The 26,929-nt window shown below is 45.5% G+C and overlaps 1 protein-coding gene across 1 annotated transcript; it reads right to left on the reverse strand.

The window, feature by feature from the left end:
* On the reverse strand, positions 1–26,853 carry Ppan (Brix domain-containing protein peter pan). Its single transcript, XM_077672545.1, has 8 exons — positions 26,695–26,853; positions 26,393–26,563; positions 22,227–22,550; positions 21,354–21,430; positions 12,039–12,257; positions 8,516–8,659; positions 6,065–6,237; positions 1–358 (listed from the first exon to the last, which is right to left on the reverse strand). Exons 1-8 carry the CDS (start codon positions 26,713–26,715, stop codon positions 57–59), a joined length of 1,431 nt encoding a protein of 476 aa, XP_077528671.1. The 5' UTR covers positions 26,716–26,853; the 3' UTR covers positions 1–56.
* Positions 26,854–26,929: the final 76 nt, after the last annotated feature.

Raw genomic sequence — 26,929 nt, forward strand, 5'->3', positions numbered from 1 at the left:
TGCAAGCCCAACTTTGCCCTTTATTTATGTCTGCCGCAGCACTCCCTCTCAGACACTCAGCGACTTCTCTTGTGCTTGACCTTCTTGAAAGGCACTTCCTCCTTCTGCTGGGCTCGGAGCCTGGCCACCTTCTGTGAACGCAGTCGCTGCTCCTTGGACTTCTCCTTCATCTTCTTGCGTTTCTTGCGCCGCTGCATCATCACCTCGAAGTCAGACAGCTTGCGCTTCTCCCCTCTCTTGCCCTGCTCGCCTGCAGCAGCGGCCTTCTTGGGTGCCTTGGAGGCTCCCGCCTGCGACCCCTGCCGGCCATGGAGCTTGGGGGCACGCGGCTTGGCTTTGGCGGACTTGAGCGGCACATCTGGAACACAGCCCCAAAAAGGAACCGTAAAAAAACGTGGCACAATCCACCTGCGGGACAGTCTACACTGGCCCTTCCACTGCTTGTCCCACGGGTTTGTATAAAAAGGATCTGCGGATGCATTTTTTTGAGTTCCACTCGAGTAGTAATCTGTCACTGTATTATCAAGTGGAAGTCTACACATTTGGTTTATCTTTTTACGCTGTGCTTACAGTTACAGGTACATACCTGAATTTCGTAAAGAACACTAGATAGAAAAAATCTACCGTTATATAAAACCTTGACATTACTCTTGTTATCGCATCTAAAATATCAATATCAAAGTAAAATTCGCTAATAATGCCAGCAAAATATGAAACAGCTGTGAAACACACAGCAGAGGTTGGCTTTGTAGCATAGCAGAGACCGCTTGCATCACCTAACAAGCCCAGTGGTTAAGGTGACCTCATGTCAATTATGCACCAACGCAGCTACTCTGCTCATTCGTTGCCTGCTGCCTTGATGCTACATAGTACTGACTAGACGTCCCTACTGCTTCCAACAGATAAATCTAAAGAATGTTGCAGCCATCCATCATAAATTCGCCTCCCCCCCCCAACACCCCTTCAGTGAGCACCTGCACAGAACAAGTGAGAGGGACTTGGAAGGAAGTAATGGCCCCGGCCCTCACATGTGCGAATGCACAAGTCTGCTTAAAATCTGATATCATGTCACGCCTAGACGTAAACTAGAGAATGCAAGGCCGTTTGGCCTCAAGTGCACACAGTAAAGCAACTAAGGAAGCAGTGCAGAGACACATGACTGGGCGTTGTCTGAAGTTTGAGAAACTCAGAGTGAAATGAGGAGAGGGGTTATGAGAGAGGAGAGGAGTCACGAGGGGAGGGTGAGAGCAATAGATCTACATAAATGGACAGCTGATGTTCTTGGGTACGTATACATGAAGAGCGTAGATACGCAGTGACTAAGAAAGACAAGGCTAATGATGAAATATATAAAGAACAGTGGAGAACCTAAGACAGCCAAGGTAACCACAGCAGATAGAAACTAATAGATGGGGGAAAGAATGGAATTGAAACATTGTTAGTACAGGCCAGAAAAGACCCACATCAGCAAGAAAAATCTTTACGATAATTCTAGGAGCAGTGCTTTACTTTTCGAGCCTAGAGCAGGTCACTTGCAAACTGAGAGCTTTGCGGGGAAGTATACACAAAATAATGGGGTATGCGTTGTTTGTTGGAAGGAAACAGAACCGATTCGGCGCATTGTGCTGGAATGTGATTGTGTCAATCCAAATCTATATGTGGGAAATATTCACCTTCCTGAAGCCCTAGGGTGTAAAGGTAACGCTGAAATAGTAAACTTCAAAGCTACAGATGTGACTAAAAGAAGATTAGAATGCTCATGGAAGGAGAGCACAGGAGGGAATATAGCCTAGGACAGCTACCACCTGTAATGGGCACAATTTAATTTGGGCATGCAATTAATAGCAGCGCTGGAATGGATTCTTTGGTGAGATGACATCCCGCAATAAAGGGGCACCACCATTAACCATCAATGGATCAGGCAAAAGTGCAGCATCAGCCTGATCCTTGGTGGCCTCGCTTGTGTGCGCTCATGGTCAGATGCAGGTCCCTCCCGCATGAAAACTGACTGGGCAGCCAATGAGGTAATGCGTATGCTTTTTGCCCTTAGGATTTCGCTTACAGAGCAGCTGTTGCTGTTCCCACTTGTGTGACAGAGTGGTGTGTACCTTGTCAGTCTTTTTGCACACTTATACCCTCCGACTTTGCGCTCACTGCTCATGCAGGCACTCGACAGCTGCTTAGGACAGCTGTCGAGTGCCTGCACCACCCGTCAAACTAAGTGGATTGCCCGGCAGGAACCCCCTTTTGCCCCAAGGCTAAGTGTATTTCGCAGAGCTGTTGTACTGTGGCGTTCCTCTTCCCCTCGGAGTGACTGTACACACGCGTGGTGAGAGCCAACCCTGCCTGATGGCTTGGCTTGCTCGAACCAGTGGCAAGCACCTTTACAGCATGATTTTTATTATACAGAAGAGTTCCATAGCCTAAAGCATTCGCCTGTTGTGCAATGGAGAAATAAGAGCGCCTTTACAAGTGGTGGCGATGCCACAGTGACCCAGGCCTGTCATGACCTCTCGTTGATACGTTGGAACGTGCAAACGGAGCTGTTGAAGCAGCAGTACAGCTGATGACAGGTTCCTTCATGTGCTCTGTGCTCGCAGCAGAACATCGTGGCGCAGCTACTATGAGTTACATGTTTGTCTTTACCTGAACCAGTTGGGGCTTGTTCGCACATGCTTGGCCATGAACAGATGATAGTGTCGCCCATAAAAGAAGGGGGTGTGTGCGTTGCATTGCTTAAGTGCTGTTACGCTGTCGGAGTGATTACTCATGTTGAAGTCTTTCTTAAACCCTGTTTGCTGTAACTTTGTCATTACCTGCATCTTATCATGGATTAAACAGTTTTAAGTAGGCTACTAACTCCTCACTGTCCAATCGGAGTCAACTATCATGCTCGATGCGGGTCCTCCATTAGGGACCAGTTGTAAAAAAGCCAGCCAGTTCATGAAAAGGCACGTTGCTATTGAAAAATGGTTTATCTTCTGTCCTGTCATAAAAACTGTGAAAGAGTAACAACTGAAAAATGGGAGAACATCTGGCTGACTTGAAGGTCGGTCCTTGTTCTCAGCCACTTTGCATTAATTTTAGAGGTAGATCTTTGCCTACCAAGAACTGTGCCTGAAACCTGTCACTATGCTAGGGGCACCCATTCCTGTGAAAGCTTCGGCGAAATGCTTTTACAGAACAAAAGTGTTCCCACATCCAACCTTGTGCAGAGCACTGTCAGATAGCACAGCAAGGCATGGCCACTGAGCTATAATTCCCCAAGCATTTTCCCTCCAAACTGCAGGAGAGCCACGCATATGTTTGGTGATAACACTAACGTCACCCCTGTTGCATACAAAAAAATTAACTTTCCACAGGTTCATCTTGAGGTTTGCTCTCATTGTGAGTGATCTGGGAGAACCTGTTCAGTGGAGAATGCCAGCATAGTTGCTGATTATGGTGTCTAGGATATTTTGATGTGGACATTTCAGTGCACGGACATTTTGATGAATGGGCATTTGACCTCGTCACTTTCTAAGGGTTGTCATGAAATGTGTGGTACATATTTTAATAGTCGTAATTACATACCTTTCAGTCGATATTTTTTTATAACTCCCTAACTGCATGCAGTCATCGCATTGTGTCAATTCTCCCCAATTGATATGGTGACCCCCCAAAATACCACGCTACTCAAGGCCATTTAGCTAGAGCTTATGTGCTATGTGAGTCTTCCATTTAAGTTGTACTAAAAGGGGGTCCTTGCACAATGGTGAAAGTATTTCAGGGATAAAACTTGTTCTAATCACCCCAACCTCCTGCACAAACCTTGCCACTATGGGAAGCATTTATACCTGCAAGGTTTCAAGGAAGCTTGTTATGTAACAAACTGGTTCCACCTGCGAGCCTATCGTGTGTGAGAGAAATGAGCAAACTAAATAAGGGTGTGTGAAGACTCAAAACTTCCAAAAATATCGAAGCAAATAATGCGATATTCGATTCAGCTTCGAATAGAAGAGCAATAATTGAAAACTCCCGAATAGTTTATAAATATTTTGAAGTTGGGAAACACAAAGGGACATTGGGTGCCCTCTTGAAATACGAAAAACGCCCAACTAATAACACACAAAAAATACATCCTTTACATTGAGTTAGAACCAGTTGGGCACCAGATGCATCGCACCTTGTGTGCCTGCGATTGCCTGCAGCAAAGAGCGACATACTTTTCGCAACGCACCCGTAATGTACGACTTTTGGATTCTCCCCTGTGAACTCTCTCGTTGCTCTGTTTGAACTACCGCGCATGCCATCTGTGAATGAACGGTAGAAAGACTGATTGAGGGGGTGTGGCATGTCCGATGGACACTGGATAAGCGTAGCAGCGCCTGTCAGCCGAGGGAGTTGTCAGCCGGAAGTGGCGCAGGCCAGGAGAGGCCAACAGCCGCCAGCCACCTTCAGGGGCACACACGACAGCAAGTGGACAGCTGTTCGTCCCGCGGTGCCGTAAGCTGCTGGACACTTAAGTGTGTTGGCAAATGTGTCTCCTGTGCCGTTTAAGTAAAGCCCTTATTTGAATTCCAACTTTCTGTGCTCTGTTTGAACTACCGCGCATGCCATCTGTGAATGAACGGTAGAAAGACTGTGATTGAGGGGGCGTGGCATGTCCGATGGACACTGGATAAGCGTAGCATTTCGAAAAGGCTGTTGCCTGAACCCCCTCGGTAGGTAGGACTACCTGCAGGCTAAACGGATAGATGAAGGTGCTTTTAGGGAGCGCCTCTTATCTCCTTCGCAATGGTCAACTCCGCCCTCCTGTTTTGAACACTTTTTGCATCCTGATTGGTCCACGATTTTGCTCGAGCAGCCTAGGTCAATACTCTCTAGATAAGCAAGCCTGGTTGCACACTGAGTCCCCGGTTTTCTGGTCAAATAATAAACAAAGTTGATTTCTGCTTAAACATATGAGGTTTTTTTTACAGGACATAGGAAAAATGGTGAGCTTGTCTAGCTGCCCACTCCCAGACACCAAGGTAATGCTTTCATGAGAGGAAGGTGTTGACGCCACGGCAATCGCCAAGCTGCTTTGCTGACCTAGTGTGTGCATTTGCTATCCCCCACTTGGGCCAATTTTTGTCTCAACTCTTTTTGTATGTTAGTATTAGGCATAACATGCCCTTTGCAGAGCTCACTGCATTATTCTTGTGTGCATGTGCATGGACATTCATAGTGCAAGTGTTTTCTAAGAATAAAATTCATGCGTTTTTTGTAGTGAAAAAGGGACCCACGAGTGGGGATGATACCAGCCCGCCATGACGGCGTTATGGCCAGGGTTTAAAAATCACACCCCTTAATTTTTCATGCCTTGTGTTGCACTATACACAGAGTTTCCTGCCTAGAACCACACTAAGTTGCCTCCCCAGACTTACGGGAACTTGTATGGAATTGTCGTTTATGTTTTTTTTTTAAATAGGAACGTGTTCATCACAGCTTGTCAGAATACGTATACAGCCTCAATATGCTAATACTAAGAACTTAAGGTTGAGGTCCCCACATGAAATGAAAGTCGTTCTAAAACTAAAACAGGAGGAAACCTTCTGTATGTTTGTTTCATGCCATAGAAACATTTCCCAAACCCTTTTAAATTATTTTTAAATTTTGTCCAAGCTGATTACTTAATTAAGCAAGATTGAGAAACTAAATTGCAGTATTCTTATCTTAAACCGCTCAGTATTCGCTTCACAGCTATTTGAACACGATCATTACTCCCTCTGTATTCAATGTGAAAGCAAAAATCACTGTTTGCACACCTCTATTACAAAGTATAGGTTTGCATAGAGAGGGGGGAGGGGGCCATAGGTTTCGTCATCGCGGCGCCTATATGAGGCGCTCTCTGTTGGTTATTTGCAAAGCAATGCACCTGCCCGTTGTTCACAGAAATACCATTCACACACACCTAAATCTAGACAATACAAAAGTGGCAAGGAGGAGTTTTACTGAGTGCTGGCTTGTCAGCATTTGTACGAGCAACAGATCGCAACGCTTCTCTCCAAAACAGCGGACTGGATGTGGCCGCAACTCTCACCTTCCTCTCCGGGTTCCTCGCCCACTTCCCGTCGGTACCACTCTCTGTCATCATCTTCATCCCCGCTGTCCGCTTCCACATCTGCATCCGCGTCACTGTTCTCTCCCTCCTCAGCCGCCTCTTTCCTTTGCTTGTTCAGCTCCTGCTCCCGCTTCCGCTTCTCCTTGAGCCTCCTGGAAAGCACTGGACGATTAGGAGGCATAAAGTACAACCAACACTTCACTACTCACAGGCCTGACTGCCTCACATTTGGCACTTTTAAACACATCATCACCTACTACAACTACCATCAAAGTTCATTAAAGCCCAACAATACTTACTACAACTGCTTCTGCAGTAAGGATACGGTTACACCATGGTATAATATAATAGGCTGCACTGAAGTTGTCGAATGGAAAAGAACGCGTTTTCCTCGAGGATTTTCGAAAGAGCATTTCAGTACCTAGTCACCACAAAATGAAACTCGCCTAGGCTGGCAAACAAATTTAACATTACCCCCGCAGCGAGTATTATAGCTCTTTCAAACCAGTGCTATCAGTGCATTCCCTCCCCAAGAACGGCCGAGATAGGCAAACAATCTGCAATAGCAACATCCACACGTTTCTGGCCCAGTGTGAGGACATTTGCAAAGTTGGGCTGCATTAATCGGCACAAGCAGAAGTGGATGCCCTTTGTGGACTCATCACACAGAGCGGAAAAAGACCAGCCGCTTGGAGGAAAAGAGGGCCTTTTCCAAAATCCAATAAAGAAACACACAAACTGCTGCAAATGGGCTCTGTACTGTGACAGTAAAGACATGCACAGAGCTACAATTTAGCAGAAGACATTAGTAGATAGAGATTTCCTGCCCTGCATTCAGCTGATGCAGAGGCCACAAGTCAACCTCAGCCCCCAATCACAGGTACAAGTTCTCTCAACATATTTATTACCGCTGGAATCCTGCCAGTCTGTAAGCAGCTCTCAGGGCCACAACTGCTCAAGCTCTGCGAGAACAGGAAGGCACAGAACGCAGCCACTCTCTTCCCTGGCCTATCTTGCCAAGAGACAACAATGCCCCTCTAATTACTGCTGAGTTATCCAAAGTTGAAACAATCTGCCACTTCACAATCCTTGCACATACAAAGGTTTTGTGCTTTACTTGGAATTCAATGTGGGGTGCACTAACTTCACAGGGTGGCAGAAATAGATGCGCCTTGTTAAAAAAAAAGCCTAACCCCCCCCCCCCACCTACCCACCCTTCGTATTTCCCCCTCCACGTAAAGCTGGATCGATCCAAAAAACCCACTCCGAGACAACAAACACAACTTCAAATATTAAACGGCCTTTTCTCAAAACTGTTTTGTGCCTCTCTTTCACTCTGTGCAGTTGATAACTAGGCCACAATTAAGAATATATAAGTTTCAATCCTAGGCACATCATAAAGCTTAGACACTGCCGTAGCATTCTAATTATTATTTTACAGGGATGTAAAATTCTGCAGTAGCTTCATAGCTTCACTTCCATGCATGCAATCACAACACTACAAAAACAGGTGCCAGAGATTACAAGCTAGAAACTGTTGTAAAAGAAGTTAAATTTACTGCCAAATAAAATATTGTAAATGACTAATGTCACAGCGTGCAACATATATCTCGGCATGCTATGCCACATTTAAGCAAAATCCCAGGTACAACGCTAAATCCTCCAGGTCCAGCTCAAAGCCAAAGGAAAGAGAGCTTTGCCAACATGAAACTGCTGCCGATTTGTAAACAAGGCTTTCACTGCTTCTACTATCTATCACTGAAGCCAAATGTACTAAATTTTATCAAAATTACTCTACAAGCTAGAACGTTGTGGGAAAGGGGGACACAGTTCCACAACAAATATTTTAAATATCTGAGCTACTGCCCCCATGATCTGCAGACATATGTGTTGCAGTGTGGTGATGTCAACTGAGAAATATAAATTTTCACGCAGCAGTTAGCAGAAGTATTTTGTAAAAAAAAAAAAAAAAAAAAAAAAAAAAAAAAAAAAAAAAAAAAACACCTGCTGAATGGGTATTCCAAATTTGTACGCAGCCACAACCCGAATAAAGGAGTGCAACAGGCATTGTTTCAGACTTGTAGCTCTCCCCCTATGACATACCTCCCGAGTGTTTAATTTCAACTCATTTTCCTACTGCACAGCTGGAGCTAGCCATTTTCGACCAACGTTGCTGCTGATCATCAGACGCCACCACAGAGAAGAATTGGCCTTCTGTAAAAGATCCATTTTCATTCCACCGCAGCTAGCTCCTCCTTCACATGCGAGCGTAAGGACTTCCCCATCCCCACACTTAATGATCAAAACCAGAAGGCAATCGTGGCTAAGCTCAATTTGCACACTTTACTGCTGCCAAGTTACACTTAGAGAACTGCGCATTATTGCCGGGCTCCGAATGCCCAACCCATTCGCAAGCGGCCAACTCCTCACTTGAGCTCCAAACGGCGTGCCCGAAGTGCCTTGATCTCTTCGGGGCTTCTCTGGACAAAGGCGTGGTACATGACCTCCCCGGTCATCAGGCCTTCTTCAATCTTCACCAGCTTGAGCTTCATCCGTGGGCCCAGCTCAACCATCCTGGCATGTGACGGCGACAAGGACACAATCAACCTCGTTAGAGCACACCACACCAGGACTTCAAATGTGCACTCTGCAAGCAAACACGCCACCCAAATCAGAGGGAAAGCAGCTGGTGAAGAGCGAGGCAGAGCAGCAGTCACCGTACAGCCTGAGGGCACTAACCAGGTGCCCATTTGCCCGAGCATTCCGGCAGTGATTGCTAAAAAAATTTCACTGCTAAGTCATGGCTGCACGCTTAATATCTTGGAATTTCAGTAGCTCAGTAAAAAATATCTAGGCTTTAGATAAACTGCAAACAGTAATGTACCACACTAGTGAAAAATCGCTCATCATGATTTTTCCCGAAATAGCAAAAGCACACATGTTGCTGTTGAAGGCTAAGTGAAATGCTTTCTGAAATAAACATATGAGCAAATTTCCACTAGGCAATTCAGTAGAGTACATGAATTGCATGCAACACAACCAATCATGATAACACACATGGTTTGAACTGTTGGTCACCTCCCATTTCTCCTTGACGTCACACCGCCTACCTATCCAATCCAAGCTAATTGCCTGTTCATTCCTTGGCATGCACTGCGTTTGTTTTCTTTCTGTTGGTATCGTAGATAACTAATCGCCGCAGTTTCAAATACAAATAACATCCCTCTACAAGCTAGAACGTTTGACCGCTAAGAAAAGATATAATCCTACCACGTTTCATTAAGCTAATTAATTCACCTGAAATTATTCTAACTCCCTGACTAAAAAATGAAGGAAGCCCACACTAATGCGTAAGACTCGAAGGTAGCAAAGCTGCACACAACCTTTATGACCTGTCACGAAGGTTTAAGTGCAAGATTGTAGCTGACTTGGTTTTTCTTCGCTGTCACAACGACCTTTACTCCATTACTATTGCTATAAGTGTGAGCTTCTTTCATTTTTTGCAAGTGATAATTCCTGGACACCACCTTGGAACGGGCGTACGCTGTGACGTGTCTTTCTCGTTCCGAGCAAGTGTTGGCACGATTACGGCAAACGCTGGAGTTTTTTCGGCCAATCTCCCTGAGTGGGTATGCGTGGCTTGACAAATGTGCTCCGTGGATGCTGGGCGGTCGCTGCGAGGCACTCACCCACGAGCGCCCGACATTTTCTCGGTTTTTCAACTGCCGGGGGGTCGCAGCAGTCTTGGCCATTCTCCCTAAGTGGGTGTGCTTGGCTAGACAAACATGCGCAGGGGACGTTGGGCGGTCGTTGCGAGACACACACACATAAGCAGCACTAGGCATTTTCTTGGTTTTGTTAGCTGCCGGGCGGTCACCGCGAGGCCCGCGCTCACATGCGCGCGCTTGGCCATTTCTTGGTATTTTTAACCGTGGACACAAAAAATTACGATTTGATAAACAGCTTCGCTGTTGAAAGAAATCGTATTTAAGTATGTTGCCCTCATTAGGCAGTACCCACGTCAACATGCTCGTGAAATAGCTATAATTAACCATGCGCGAATATTCAAAACTTGCGAATGTTGAAGCTAATAACGCAATATTCCATTCGGCTTCAAATCAAATATACTAGCACTATTGAAATTTTCGGAGTAAATTTCGAAGTTTAGAAACACAGAGGGACAGTTGTTTCAATAAACCTGGATGGACGAAATTGTGCCTCATTGAAAAAAAAATGCCCTCCTAAAACACATGCAAAATGTAGGCACTGCAACGAATCAGAACTAGTTGGACACCGGTTGTATCGAACTTTGAACGTGAAAGGTTGACCGCTGGAAGCATGGACCCCCACAAGGGTTCCAATTCCAATTAGGGTTTCAATTCAGAGCACGGATGAGCCCCTTAATAATAAATCTGCCCTTACATCCACACAGTGTTTATTATAACAAGAGCCCTTCATTTCGAGACGTCACATTTCTTTTAATTCAGTGAGTAAAAATCCGGCTCCAGTTTAAATATCAAATTTGGGAAAAACTAGTTTTTTAGGAAAGAAGTGTCTAGCGTTCCGTCTAGACGGAACGCTAAAAACTGCTAAAGTTCCGTCCAGACTGAACGCCAAATCAAAACCAGCCGATTAGCCGCCATTTCTCGTCCTGGGATTTGGTGTAGCGGTTCCGCCGCTGTCTACGGATGCTGTAGTCCCTGGTTCGATTCTTGCAACTTCTTCTTCTCTCTCTCTCTTTTTTTTTTTTTTTTCTGTCGTGTTTAGCGTTTTGTAATAGATATACTTCACGCCCGCTTTGCAATTCACGCGATGAGAGCAGTCGGTCTTGGTTTTTTACTCAAGCGGCCGAACCGCTCCCGCTCACTGGAGCCAAGGCCGATGTCATCACCAATTACGCCCGATCTCCTGTAATTATTACCAGTGATTAATAATTAACAGTGACTCTGGCTAGTCAGTGAGCGGAAGCGGTTTGGCCGGTTGGGTAAAAATCAAGACCGACTGCTCTCGCTTAATTATTGTGAAGCGGGCGTCGGGTGGTGGCTTTGAGATCCGTCCGGATCTGTATCATCTGTATTATTAATAATGATTAATAATTATCAGTGATTCTGGCTAGTCAGTGAGTGGTAGCGGTTTGGCCGGTTAGGTAAAAATCAAGAAAGACTGCTCTCAACGCGACTTGTATTTCCTCTGGACGGAACTTTAGTGACAGTTGCCGTTCCGTCTGGACGGAACGCTAGACACAGCCTTTTAGGAAATACCAGTACATTATTGTGTTCCCGTCCCGTCATGTACTCGTGCATTTTTTTACATTTTGACATACTGTATGTTTTTGACCTGCACATGAGTAATGTTTGCCACAGCACAAAAACTAAGGTTTTTGTACTCAAACCATCTCTCTCTTCACTCCAATACCTCTCTTCAATTTGTAAAATGAAATAACATCAACATGGGCACTTCCAAATTCGCTCCGAGGTGTGTGATAACATTTTGTGAGCTGTCTTGAAGCAGGCACACGTGAAATGTGCTTCTGACCAGGTCTTCGTAGACACTCAATGAAACGAAAGAAATTATCTCATCGTGACCTGATTCTCTAGAGACCTTGTTGGTCTAGACCTAGGTTCACTCACAAGATTTTGGGTATTCAGTGCATATATTTCTTTTGAATAAAAGAATTGCTTCGCAGACTCGAGTTCCATTCTGCGACTGCACGTATTTCTGTCGACTGTGAATTTTTGGTTTCAACACAACTGCCATGCAAACACCGGGCAATCTTGGGTTGCAGAAGGGCTTGCTGATGGGCCAGTTGGTACAGAGCACTTTGAAGGAAAACAGCGCTAAGACCGGACAACAGAAAGGATTCACACTGCAGCGTTGTTTGTGCGGTCCCGTCGTTTTCCTCTGCAAGCAAAGGGCCCCCCCCCCCCCCGCAGCCATCCGGTGTGGCACTCACCGGATGGCGCTCTGCTGGTTGAGGGCGTTGCCCCGGCTGGCGATCTTCTGGGGCAGTAGGACCTGGTTGGAGGCCCCGTCCAGCTCGGCCTCGCTCTCCGACAAGCCCCCCATGTCCACGTACTCGGAGATGTCCCGCAGGTGGCCCAGGTTGGGCACCTTGCTCTGCACCAGCTTCTTGACCGCACGGTTGATGCCCGACGGGGCCACCTTGATGGTGCTGCGAGCAGGGAGGAGGAGCAGAGGGCGCTGCCCTGTTGGGTCCCGGGCCACTTCGCATTTTACCCTCGTTATTAAGCAGGGCACCCCTTGTACTAGCGGCAGCTATTTATAGGCACAGAGAATGCCAAAGGCATGAAAACTGGTACTGCTGCCCTGTACACTTCACCACACTACGATTTATGACATCGCAAATCTTGAATGGTGAAGCAGGACTGGGGTGCTTGTCACACAAAGAAAATACTAAGGTACTGACATTCAAACGTGAAATAAATGTACCAGGCAACTTTTGCTGAGCCCATGTTCACTTAAATGGAATTGGGGAATTAAATGGAATTTTTAACACAGAAATACAGTAAGGTATTGATATGTAAATGCAAAATAAATGTATCTGGCAACTATTGCTGTCAGCTGGGGGTGAAGCTCCATCGGCTCGCTCGATTCCCTTTGCAATAAACTCTTTCACATCACGAACAAAATGGAAGGGGAATAGGAGAGAAATGCGAGCTTTACATACTGACTTGTAAGCAAACAATCGTTTGCACTCAAACAAAGGCTGAGAGAGGTACAAAAGACATGATCTTTTAGTCAAAACAAAAAGTTATTCAACCTCTATTATTCCTTTAGGTGTTTGTGCCACTTTTGAACACCTATTTCTGAAACCCAGCAGCACAATACCAAATCTACTCCCACTGACCCTGCTGCAGCGGTAGCCTGTAACTAACCCAATGTGAGAAATGTTTTCAGGCCCCTACATCTTTGCAAGGACTTACTGTCTACTGGCACGGAAAGTCTATGCCTACTCTGTGCAGACTAAACGACCACACAACATCATTTTGGCGCTCGTTAGCCGCTGATGCCCTTGTGCCTTAAAGGCCAACCGCACTCAATAAGTGGTTTATGCTCTCAAAATCATGGCGAAGTTCTCAGCTTGATACCCATTTCGCACAGTGACTGCAAGCATTCAAAGTATACGTAGCAGACGGCGTTTGCAAGAGTTGCCGAAGCAAGTTCGAGTGGCCTGTGACAGAGAACTTGCCCCGTGGAGCTTGCGCTTCTTAGGCGACTGGCACAGCACACTGCCGTGCGCAAGGATGCGTTCGCTGGGGATTTCTCTGGTACACCACAGCGCTGTACCACCGTCAGCATCAAGTTTCAAAACTAACCATATTATCAGCAATTTCTCAATGCAATAAAAAAGATTAGAAGCCAACAAACTAAATGCACGTTTGCCTTACAAAGTTGGACGACCTAACTTGAATTGTTCTATGTGCCAGCATAAACATTTCGGGCAACTCCCCCCCCCCCCCCCCCCCCCCCCTCACTGAGTGAACTACAACCACCCTTGCTCGTGTTAACAAATATTTCGGCACAAGGATCGGCTGTCATTTTTGCGAAGCGCCAAATCTGACAAAACTGCTCCACTGCTAAAAGATAAATTACATTATTTTTTCATTTGAGAAATAAAGTACAGTGGAACCCCGGTTACATGTCCCCAGGTTTTACGGCGGACTAGTCGAGTCCCCCCGTAGAAACAACGCATTAAACACCTTGGTTATCCGACGTGATACCATGCCTGACCCACGTTATACGACAACCCACATGAAGCGCATGACCGACCGGCAGACACAATATAAGCGCCGCAGGCCCAGGCGTTCTGCGGACCTCGAGGCCGCTCAATCGGTTCTTTCTGGTATAGCTTTCTTCCTCGTCTCACCTTTCGTTTCTCTACCCTCCAGTAGCCACACGCTCCTCTGTACAATTCCTTTCCCTGTCTCCCCGCTGGCATCTCTTGTTGTGCAGCAGTCACCGGGCCAGCGTGCAGGTGTTCACTTCTCTCCCTCCGCAGTGAACTGCCAACAAGGTTACGCTGACAGGCTTAGGTTTCCACACGTGCTTGTCATGATCGTGTGTGCCATGATTCACACTGGCTGGCGGGAATCATGGCAGTGGACTGCAGTACAAGGTTTGTTCTAACACAATGTGATTGACACCTGCCCAGCACTATTCTTTTCACATTTACTTTTTTTAGTGATTTGGGTTTTGGAGCTCTACAAAGCATTAGTTTGCCGTTTACATTGAAGTTTCTGGCAAATCTGTCACGCCAAACTGTATGTATGGGAGTAATTGTTGTTGTTCGGATTTTATAATGCCCACATTTTTAACGCTTTTTCACGGTCCCGAGGATGTCATATAATTGGGGTTCTACAGTACTTACTTTTGTAGACTGTTAGATCTAGCTTACCTGAAATTAAAATGTTATCAACTGCACATGTCCCTGGTGAAAGTACTGAAGTGCAGTAGATAAATACTAATATTTTTATGTTTCAGTGCATCATCTAGCTTTGGAAGCAATCATATGGTTCCAAACCGATTCTACGATTCGATCCTCGATATGCAGAGAGGTGAAAGTTTCTGAACAAATACATAGTCACAAAGCTGTCCGCACGTAAATACACAGCAAAAACAGTTTATGACTGATCACCGTCCATCCACGGTTCGTTCCCGTCAAAAATCAAAAACACAGGCTGATAACCAAAGCTGCTTTTGAATATCATTTGAGCAAATAGCTTTGTAAATCTGAACTTGCTTTTTTACTCGCAATGCTAAGAATTGCTACTCCAGATGGTATTTAAGGCAAAAATAGCTGCTGACAGTCTACTTTATCTCGGTTGATAGCACTGCGAAGTTGGAATTGCACTTAATAACTTTGTCAGCCCCAGCAAAATGTTAGTGGAAGTTCTCCTGTGGAAATAACAGTGCGAAATGCAACGCTACTACGTGCATGTGGAGGCTGATGCAAGGGGCCGCCAGCACAGGCATGCCTGCTTTTGTTCCATCACCTACACCACGTCCAGCCGCCAGTAATGGTTGCCTTTTCTTCAAGTTTCGGTTTTGAAAGCGCCAGTTTTTACGAGCCATTTGTGTCCCCCGCGTTCCTGTTTGAAACGCAGTGTGTTGCAGTTAGCACTGTTTTTATGTGTGCTATTAGATGACATTATTTTTACATTGGCGGAAATTTGAGTGCAGTTGGCCTTTAAACGCCTACATACTACTAATACTAGCTACTCTGTGCAGTACAATCACGAATCTTGTCACTTCGGAAAAAAAGAAAACAATAGCCCAAAGAGGGGACAAAATAAAGGATTCGCCAATACAAGCGCTGAGAAACAACTGAATGCACTTTATAGTGACAGGAAAAAAATTTTCTGTTCCAATACACTGCACTCATTTGTCCATCAGCACTGGTGTAGAGTGAATCCTTTCCTCTGTCCCATTTTTGCACCGATTTCTTTCGCAGTGACATGTACCAATTGATCCATCAGCAAACCCTTACACCATATCACTCTCCAGCATGAAGGTTCAGCTATAAGCTAGCATTGAAATCAGGGAAGAGATCAGGTAAGGCACGCATAACAGAAAAAGCAAGAAGTGCAGGAGGTGCAGCCATAAACCAGAAAAATATGACACTACACAACAGAAAATGGAAAATCAGGGACTTAATGAGTGAATATAAACAGGCAAACAGTCACTCCCATTATGATGATGAGAATTCAATTCTATATTTTTTTACTCGTGCTGCGGCAGTAATGATAAGCAATGTGGATAGTTTAAAATTTAAAGCAGACCAAAGAAAACTATCGCTTCCTTGATTCTGGCAATGTGATCTCTAAGCTAATACGCAGAGGGCACTAAGAAGGGACGGAAAAAATGTGTAACGTTCTCCAGCACATGAGCTGGAGCTTTCTTCCAAACTTCCCCTGATGTCAAAACGCATAAGAAGGCTCATCAACACAATTCACCATCCGAATGCAGGGGGTACGCATATTTCACAATGACCCCAAATGCTACGGCCTTCCATGCTGTGCTGCGGTTCTCATCAAGTGCTGCTGAATTTTTAAACTTAGCTTTAACAAGTTCACATAACGGCACTACTGTAAACTCTTGTACTTTCAGTGGCATTAATGACAGCTGGCTCCTCTAATGTCCACACATGCTATGGCATTGAACACGAAATCCCAAATAGGAGTTCGTGGCTCCAGAGTCCTTAAAGGGACACTGAAGTGAATTTGTCAAGCTCCCGTTTTTGCTTGCACTGCGTAGACTGGCTCAAATTAGCACACTTTTCATCGTTTATCCAGTTGACAAATCGGTAATTATTTTACAAAGCGCGAAAGAAGAAAAACCACCATGCGCGGTTTGCGGCGGCCGCACCAACTAAGGCTGTGACGTTGGGAGGAGGGGGCACCGTGATTGGACGATGTCCAAGGTGAGCAACCAAACAAGTTTCGGTTCTGTAAAATACAACCGGTGGTGTTGTTGGATGGGCATTCTCAATAACTCAGTAATCATCGTACCGCGCTTCTGCCATGTTGTCAGCTGTAAAAATGCATAAAGATAAGCCTCCCAGGACGGCTTGGAATCGTAGCATTCACTAGCCGAGACCTACGCAGTGCATGAACGCCCTCCGCGTACCCTAAGACGCCCAACGCCCAAATGTCATGCGCTTTTCCCCCATATTTGGAGCTTGCCTACCTCATGCCTGTATCGTAAAAAGCGTGTTCGCACCAGGACAAGGGTCTGTTCATTCTGGCCTGTGCCCACTGCCTGCAAGCAGTCGGTGCTTATGGCAACAGCACGCCAACGAGAACTCGCTAGCGCGCCAGTGCCAGCCTGCGCGCATTTTGTGAACTAGTTCGTGGAGCCATGAACGTTGCGGCCCAAAAAAAGGTGAACTCAATATAGAAAACATCAGCGAAAAACGAAAAAGTTAACTTACAAAAAAAAAAAATACGCACGTACCCACGGGGATTCGAACTCGTGACTTGCAAAACACTTGCGGTGACATACCTAGCGCCCCAGACCACTCGGCCACGGGGCGGGATCCGCTGGCGATGCTAATATAGGGTATATATTGTACAACCAGTTTACACTTTTATTTAGTTTTGGCATTTCAAGCAGCTTAGGTGACTATTTGTTGTATTGCGCTCGTGCAGTAAGCGTCGCCCGAGTTTCCACAATAGCTCGCGTCTAGCAATTGCATTTCGTATACGGAAAAGCGTTCGCAGATGCGTAGTCGTGCTGCTGACCACTGTGCTTGTTCGCCCAGCGCAAAAAAGTGCTTCCCGCACCCTAGTTTTACGCTGTACAGTAAAAATATCAGTTGATTTTATTTCCTTAGTACCTATATTGACTTCGCTGACTCTTCTCCCGCCTTCAAGAGGCCTTATATTTTCCTACTGACGTACCAGTCAGCGAAGCGTCGCATGTGCGCTTGTGTGAAGCGACCTTGACTTGGAGCTAGATACAGTGTACAAACTAACCAAGTAAAGAAAGGCAGATTCTTCCATTCACAAACGTGTCCTGGCTTCGTTTCAACTGAGCGAACAAATTGCGACGACCCGTCGGTGGCCGGCGGACGAAACGCTGGGCCGACTGACTCTGTCTGAAGGCCGGGGAGCCGTGCAGTAGCGCAGCCAATTGCGAGCTCGGCTCCTCGCGACGTCACACGAAAACACCGCAGAAAATGGGCGAGCGTAAAGAGACGAGGACAGCATTTTCGAATTAATTTTTCTACTAAATAAAATCGTGTAAACGCGCCCAGGGTAGTCGAAACATGGCCTGGGGACTCCGGACTACAATTTGTGCAAGTAATCCCGCAATGTTTACATATCACTTCAGTGTCCCTTTAAAAGCATCTGGGAAACCCCTCATCTTTTTACCAAATCATGGCAGCTATGTAAAACGTTGGCTTTGCCCCAGAATCTATGCAGTCTTCTATTTCCTTTGCAAAGCGTGTGCTATTATCCAAAAACTTAACGGTACTTAGTATGGCATGAGACAAAGGCAACAACACAGAGCATGGTGGTGCTTTTGCCCCTGTCTTGTTCCATCCTGGACAATGTACCTTACACATGAATGGTAAACCAGCTAGCTCAATGCATGAGATCAGAGAGCCCCCTTATGCTCACTTTTCTACACATCACTCAAGCTGCGCAAGAAAGCTGGACGTACAAAAGGTGTGCATAAAACTGGTGCACAGGCAACTTTACACACAACTGCGAATTGCTTTAAGAATGAATCATGTTGGCAACTTTTCACCACGAGTGGTCAACTGAAACAAGATTGAAAACAAGAGAAATGCTTTTCGGAAAGAACCTGGATTTGGAGCCCTTACTTAAAGAGTGGAAAATTTGGAGCGACTCGGGGATAAATCCATTTCTTTGGGAAGTTGGAACATTTACCTAAGCCCGTGAGAACGAAGGCTTGAAATAATAACTGCAGTACTTCCTTTCAAACTATGCGTTTAACATGTAACTGGAGTAACGACATGGCAAGTAATAAGCTCCATGACAGTCATAAAACTAGGCATGTGCGAATACCAAGAATAGTAGGCCTCAAATTCAATCAAGAAAAGAAATGCCAAATAACGAATTAGTCAAATTTATGTACTATGAGCCTAAAAACTTTTTTGAACCAAAAATGGAGCTCTACATTCAAATTCTGCCAGAGATCAAAAATCTACCTTGTCTTCTTGGTACTTAATGCTGAGATTTCATTGTTGCACTCACAGGCATCTTGCATAAACTGCAGAGGTCTCGTATATTTTTCTTCCCCAATTCTTAAAACCAGTAAGCCCCATTACCTGACCTCTGCCTGTTCCCCTTAAAACGCTCCAAGGAACTAAAAGAAACGGTATGGTGGTATAAGTGCACTCAGCTACATTTGCATTTAAAGGGACACTGAAGTGAATTTGTCAAGCTCCCGTTTTTGCTTGCACTGCGTAGACTGGCTCAAATTAGCACACTTTTCATCGTTTATCCGGTTGACAAATCGGTAATTATTTTACAAAGCGCGAAAGAAGAAAAACTACCATGCGCGGTTTGCGGCGGCCGCACCAACTAAGGCTGTGACGTTGGGAGGAGCGGGCACCGTGATTGGACGATGCCCAAGGTTGGCAATCAAACAAGTTTCGGTTTCAGTTCTGTAAAACATGTTTGACATCCGATCGTATCGTTGGATGGGCATTCTCAATATCACAGTAATCGTAGTACCGAGCTTCTGCCATGTTGTCGGCTGTAAAATGCATAAGATAAGCCTCCCAGGACGGCTTGGAATCGTAGCATTCATTAGCTGAGCCCTACGCAGTGCATGAACGCCCTCCGCGTCCTCGCAGACGCTCAAATGCATGCACTTTTCCCCCATATTTGGAGCTTGCCTACCTCATGCCTGTATCGTAAACAGCGTGTTCGCACCAGGCCAAGGGTCTGTTGATTCTGGCCTGTGCCCACTGCCCGCAAGCAGTCGGTGCTTATGGCAACAGCACGCCAACGAGAACTCGCTAGCGCGGCAGTGCCAGCATGCGCGAGTTCTGTGGACTAGTTCGTGGAGCAATGAACGTTGCGGCCCAGAAAAAGGTGAACTCAGTATAGAAAACATCGGCGAAAAACGAAAAAATTAACTCCTAAAAAAAAAAAAGTCATGTACCCGCGGCGATTCGAACTTGTGACTGGCAAAACACTTGCGGTGACATACCTAGCGCACCAGACGACTAGGCCACAGGGGGCCGCTGGCGGCAATGGAAAATATTAGGTATATAATGTATAACCAGTTTACACTGTTATTTAGTTTTACTATTTCAAGCAGCTTAAGTGACTATTTGTTGTTTTGCGCTCGTGAAGTAAGCATCCCCCGAGTTTCCACAATAGCTCACGTCTAGCAATTGCATTTCGTAGACGGGAAAGCGGTCGCAGATGTGTAGTCGTGCTCCTGACCGCTCTGCTTGTTCGCCCAGCGCAAAAAAATGCTTCCCGCACCCTAGTTTTACGCTGTACGGTAAAAATATCAGTTGATTTTATTTCCTTAGTACCTATATTGACTTCGCTCACTCTTCTCCCCCTTCAAGAGGCCTTATATTTTCCTACTGGCGTACCAGTCAGCGAAGCGTCGCATGTGCGCTTGGGCAGTGCTTGTGTGAAGCAACCTTGACTTGGAGCTAGATACAGTGTACAAACTAACGAAGTAAGAAAGGCGCATTCTTCCATTCCCAAACGTGTTGTGGCTTAGTTTCAACTGATCGAACGAATTGCGACGACCCGTCGGCGGCTGGCGGACTAAACGGTGGGCCGACTGACTCGGTCGCGGAAGGTCGGCGAGCCGTGCAGTAGCGCAGCCAATTGTCAGCTCCTCTCCTGCTGACGCCACACGAAAACGCCACAGAAAATGGGCGAGCGTAAAGAGAGGAGGACAGCATTTTCGAATTGATTTTTCTACTAAATAAATTCGCGTAAACGCGCACAGAGTGGTCGAAACAGGGCCCAGGGACTCCGGACTACAGTTTGCGCTCGTAATCCCGCATTGTTTACAAATCACTTCAGTGTCTCTTTAACACAAAACTAGAGGCCACTCACTCAAAGCATCATTGGTGGTTGCAATGGTGAAAAAATAATGGCATATCTGAAATCAGTGGGAAAAAAGCAGCAAGACTGACTTGTTTCAGAAAGTTTACTTGAAAATTAAAAGCTGTTTTAAGACCACTGTCCCCCCTTATGCAAGACACTGGCATAAATGTGAAAATTTACACAGTTTTGGCATAGTAGGGGCACACACAATAATCTCACCATCTGGCAATCCGCTCAGCTGTCCGATCCCAGCGTTGCCATTAGCTATACGCGCCCTACCACATATGCAAGTCCGGAAGGGATCACTGCCATGTTGAAGGACCACTGAGAAATAGCACTGCCTGCCTTCAGCAATGCACTCATCAAAATGACAGCCACTTAAAAAAGAAAATAATGGCTCAAAGGGCACTTTAATAAGGTGTGCAATTAAGTAATGTGGACCAAAGGAAAATACCGAAGAGATTTTCACCAGCCCCGCACGTATAAGTGATTTTAAACTTCTTGTTAACTTTTGCACCTGCACATTTTCATTGTACAGCTCCGAGCCACTAATGTTCTAACATTAGTGGCTCGGAGCAACAGCAGAAAAAACTGGTCATCCCAGCCCGCTATTTCCTTGACCCGTAGCACATCGTTTCCGCTATTACCCAGTGCATAAGGCACTTGAGTTGCTTAAGTGTCTATAAACAACTTACTAATGCCGAAAGTCTATCGTTTCATCTGTTGAATTGTAGTTCAGAAGAAGGCACCTCCGTATTGTGTTCAGTTTAACCTGAAATAAAAAAAAATAAAATGTTAGTGTGTTCCTTTTTTTTTTCCCCCAGTAGTCAACACATTCTTGTTTTCAGACCTGAAAGGTTCTGTCACTACCATAATTTGGTCACGAGAATAGCCTAAGCAGGACTTTCGTTTTTTTTTAAGCTTAAGAAACCCACCCCGAAAAATTATAGCAATCAAATGGCATATGTGTACCCTCCCTGTCAAGCTGACACCAACATTTTGAAACTGCTTCATAACTAGTGTAAAATAAGCCTCACAAATATTCTGCAGCCTACCATACAACTTATTTATCAAATTATAGCGCTGCCACAAACACACTGCAACTGGCTGTTTACAGTTCATAATAAGCTCGAGCTTTGCTCCTAATGCAATAAGTTGACATTTCAAGATGGACATGCTTCAAATCTAAGCACCCCTGCCTACTTTACGCATTCACTCATCAGCATATTTGCGTCCACTGCAGGACGAAGGCCCCTCCTGATATGGGACTTTGCAGCTGGAAACTATACCAAGGTGGCCAAATCCCGTTCTGGTGAAGGTGTGCTGCTTGTGTCCGAGAAGGCCTTTTATGCCTCACAAGTTAAAAAAAAAGAAAGAAGAGGGAGGGGTTTTTAAAATCAGAAGAACACAGCAGTAATACTGCACAGCCTAATAAATGCTACTTGGCAACAAAGTGATTGCTTGTAAAAGGGGACTACTTTGGTCCAACAATGTTTTCCACATCTTCTGCCACTTATGCATTCCACAATCTTTTTAGGAGAGCAATGTAAAGCCCCCCTCCTCCCCACCTTGTGGATGTTGATGGAGGGGAACATGTTCTGGAACATGGAGGCCATCAGCTTGAAGTGCATGCCCTCGCCGCTGAAGTTGTTGAGCACGAGCAGCGGGTGGGAGCTGAACTGGTGCGTGTACAGCACGGGTTTTTTGAGGCTGGAGATGACGTCCCGGGCCAGCGCATAGTTCTCCACCCGGAAGGTGAGCGTCGGGCCCCGGGGCAGCCGCGCCAGCCGCAGGTAGATGGCCTGCTCCGTCTTGGTGAACACCACCAGGTGCGTCACGTGCAGCAGGCCCGCCACCGACACAAAGTCCTTCACCACATTCTTGCGCCGCACCTGGGCAAGGGCGGGTGGACACCCCAACAGGTCACCATCCCCAAGTAGGCAACACAATCTTTTACATGCACTGCTGAGAGAATGATCCTAAGGCTAAAATAGAACTGGCATGCCTCGTACCACATGCCCTATCGCCCTGCATTGACTTATTGTAAACGTTCTTTAACATGGAAAGCATTTATTGACAGCACTGAAAAATGAACGTGTTTGCTAAGCTTGTAAAACAGAAATTGAAGGTTTTACACACCAAAGCTACACCTGGACTATAAGGCGCACCATACAGGAGGGCTCCGAATTAATTTCGATCACCTGGGTGGGATCTCAATGTGATCCAAAATATCGACACCCGGGTGATTTCATTTTTCATCTCCATTTAAAAAAAGAATATCCCCGCGGACAGAATCAAATCTGCATTTTGGGCTCAGCATCACAATGTCTTAACCTGAGCACCTGTGGCAGGAGCTAAGCTTGTAAGGCATTTGATATGATCAGTCTGGCCTGAAAATACTTGTGCAGATGCTGCCTAATAGCCCTGTCACACGGGCACTTTCAATCGCAATCGAGCCCGATCCCGTTCGAACTCAATTCCGGTATGCCAAGCACGATTGAGGTTTCCAAACATAATCAGACGAAAGCGGTGATACTCTCGTCTCCGCTGAGTAATGGCACAGAAGTTGACAACTTCAACTAAGGCCACAAATTGTACCAAATAAGTTGACCCAAATAAGCGTGCGATAGCATTTATATAGTTACATATACCTACGACTGCACAAAGTTATCAGACGCCAGCCGTGAAGTACATTTTTGGCGCCTGCTGGCGTATACGAGTGCAACTGGTGCAACTTCTCAATCAGGATTGAAACGTGCCGTGTAGCAGTGGCGGCGAGTCGAGTGCACTCGAAAAGTCAATCGCGCTTCGCTTCAATCCGGATTGAAAGTGCCCATGTGACAGGGGTATTAGTTTACTGAAAACTGGCAATAAAACAAAGACAGTGAAAGACATAAGGACATCAGCTACACCCTAGAGCCAAGGGGTGTAGCCCGAAAGAACCCATTCCCGTTTGACCCCTTCCCATTTGAACCCATTCCCGAAACGCCCTTCCCGCTTGACCCGTCCCGTGTGCGCCCGTTCCCGAAACGACCTTCCCGTTTGGGCGCTTCCTGTTTCAGCCCGTTCCCAAAATGCCCTTCTCATTTGAACCTGCATCGTTGCAAGCCATTTGAATTTCTGAAAATATGCGTTACCGTCTTCGAAACTGTTCCCCAAAATGTGCTTACAAGCAACGGGTCATGCACTAAAAACTTGTATGCACCAAATTTTCCGGAATCGACCGATACTTACGGCCGATAAGAGTTTCCGAATGCCTTAGGCCGATACTGCCCTCTTGACACAAAATTTGTAGCGGCGAAAGTGTACTATAAAGATACCCAATATCTTGAGGAATGCACGCATTGGATTTTTCTGCAGTTGGTGTTAGTACGTGCGGCTGAAATTTATTTATCAGCCGCTCTTATGCTCATTGTTTGGAGCGGGGCTTTGTCTTCTGGTTGGAGAGATCTATAGATCAAAGATGTCCGTAGAAGAGACTTTAAAAAAGGCAAAAATGTGCAGAAATCTGAGAATTGGCTACAAATGCCTTTTCTACGTGAGTAATGGGCAGATATTTTTATTTATTTACTGATACTTTACGGCCTGGTCGGGCTCATGCAGGGGGGAACACATCAGTATTGATTGGCGTGATTTAAAAATGCCCCCCACAAATAAGTAAAAGACATAAATATGTAATAGACGCAAAAGGTTCCGAACAAGGATATGCATTCGTAATGCATTCCAATTTTAAAATACGACGATTCAACCAGAACACATATTTACAATACGTGGGGAAAATTCTTCTAACGATACCGAGTTCACTGTTCGTTCAGTTAACTAATTCCATTGCACGAAGAAACAAAGAGAACTTTCGAATAGTAATTCAGCTGATTGGCTGCCTAATAGTCTTACTATGATGTCTTCTCGCTGAACGTCTGAAAGGCCCTTGGAGGTAGTATTCCCGCGACAATTTTAAGTTTCTGTAGTAAAAAAATGTAGGCTAGAGACGACCCTGCGCTGCTTAAGTTTTCGAAGGTTTGTCCTATTATGCAAATTGAGTACGCTAGAGTGACGGGAATAAACAGAATCAATAAAACGAAAAACTAAGTTTATAATTTTCGCCGCTTCTCATGACTGCGATTTTTTATAGCCAGATGTGGCATATGTATCCAGATACATACGGTTACTTTATTTTTATACATCTTTTTGTCTTTTATAGTTTTCATCTGTTTCTTTTCGACATTGATGTACACTTGCGCTATTATAACAATTAAATGTGTTAGTCCACCAAATACGATTTCTTTCAAAGTGAGGGTGTTTTTGCGATTTTTTATTTGTGCTTCCGCGGCGATTTTCTGGGCTTTTTTATTTTATCATTTTTTGGTTTGTTAGTTTAAAAGACTTGTTTGTTAATTTAAAAGCTTTGTTTATTAATTTGTTAATTGTTACTTTGTTAGGCTTTGTTAATTTAAAAGATTTGTTAATGGTATGACGAATTGTAACCAGATGTCGTCGTCTCTAGATTCAAAAAGTGAAGCCCAGGTTTGAAAAGCAGTCAAGGACTCTGGATGTACTGAGCATGCTATCGCAGCGGCTGTGAACAAACGGAAATAAATGAAAAACAATATGAAAATGTTTTTATAACCTTTCATAAACTGGGTACGTTATTTCTAGAATGGGCCAAATAGGAATACGGGAACGTTCATTCGCCCCGGGTTGAAATGGGAAGGAACAAACGGGAAGGTTGAAATGGGAACGGGTTCAAACGGGAACGGGCCAAGTGGGAAAAGGCGAAACGGGAAGGTCGTTTTGCACCGGGTTGAAACGGGACGGAACAAGCGGGAAGGGTGAAATGGGAATGGGTTCAAACGGGAACCTCCCAGAGCCAAGGGGCTCCCACAAAATGCACAAGGATGAACACTGCAATTTTTCTCATTTATGTCACAGGGGTGGTATTCTGAAGTTTTGGCCATTTTGTGTCCGTTTTGAGCAAGCCCCGATCAGCTAAAAGCAAACACCCGGATATGATGCAATGCAAGCACGGCGGAGCTACCACATTGAACCGCGGCTTCTCGGAGCAGACCATTTTGGCAGTTCTAATATGAATGTACCGGACATCGCCTTGTTGGCTTGCTGGAGGAACAGGAGGGCAAGAAGTAATGTCGACCCATTTAAAATGCCTGCATAAGCATTCCGCCTCTCGACGAGGACTGCGCGGTGGCTGTGCGACAAGCTGCGCAATGAACTTGGCAAGCGGCACCATGGGCTCAGTGTCGAGGACCAAGCGATACGCACCCTTGGCTCACATTACACTGATTCCGCAATTCCTGCCCTGTACATGCACCAAGAATCTTGGTGGTACTGTGAGGATTTTCAGACGGTGCTCGAATCACGCACGCATGCCTTCTCAAAGAGATAGTACTCTTTTAGCCTGGTGAAGGAAGGGGAGCAAGCCCTTTTTTTTGTTTTGTTTTTGAGGAATTAAAAAAAAAAAAAGAAGAGGCCACGTACATTCCAGGCCTTCCTGCCAAAGAAAAACATCCACCACTCTTTACATCGACTGTATAAAGATGCTGCGCAAGCTCCACCACAGCGGTTTCAACCCCACTTGTGTCACCCTGCTCACGTCCATTGTCCCAATCGCACAGTGGAATCTCGTTTCAGGAACTCCAAGCTTTTGTTCCGTGTGCAAGATTCCGCTGTACACGAAAGAAATATGTCTACACACTGCAAGTAATTACGAGAATCCAACCTTGAGTCTCGATGCTGTATACGGCTCCATAACTTTCCTGAAGTTCAGCATGAGCTCTGATGCATTCTTTCCTAGGGTTCCACGGTTTATGACGAAAGTGTGGGGAGCTTTAGAAAGCTCCTCCGATTCCATGGATGCGCTTCCTTGCTTCGCCGCCTTCACGGCGCGTCCCTGCATTAAACAAAAATAAGATAGGCAAGAATACACCACATTTCGTTCACCGACGGATCATTCAATGCCGGCGCACACACTTGTCACTCAATGGATGTTTGAAACGGGAGCTAATTGAAAGCAGGCCTTACTTTTCTTTTCCTAGCTCCCATGTTCAAGTAGAGAAGAGGTTCACGCCTTTGGACTTTTCACACGTGTGCGTCTACAACACCATACAACAAACACACAGCATAGTTATGGTAAGTGTTCTGGACGCTCAGCGGAATAGCGAACACGTGAGATTTGGATTGGCTTGGGCAGGCTACCGAGGCTACGAACGTCGGCTTTAAAAAAATATATAATAGCCGAAGCAAAACAACAACCGAA

The sequence above is a fragment of the Haemaphysalis longicornis genome, unplaced genomic scaffold (genome assembly GCF_048455015.1).
Source record: "Haemaphysalis longicornis isolate Haplotype H1 unplaced genomic scaffold, Haemaphysalis longicornis Haplotype H1 scaffold_1, whole genome shotgun sequence".
Classification (NCBI taxonomy): domain Eukaryota; kingdom Metazoa; phylum Arthropoda; class Arachnida; order Ixodida; family Ixodidae; genus Haemaphysalis; species Haemaphysalis longicornis.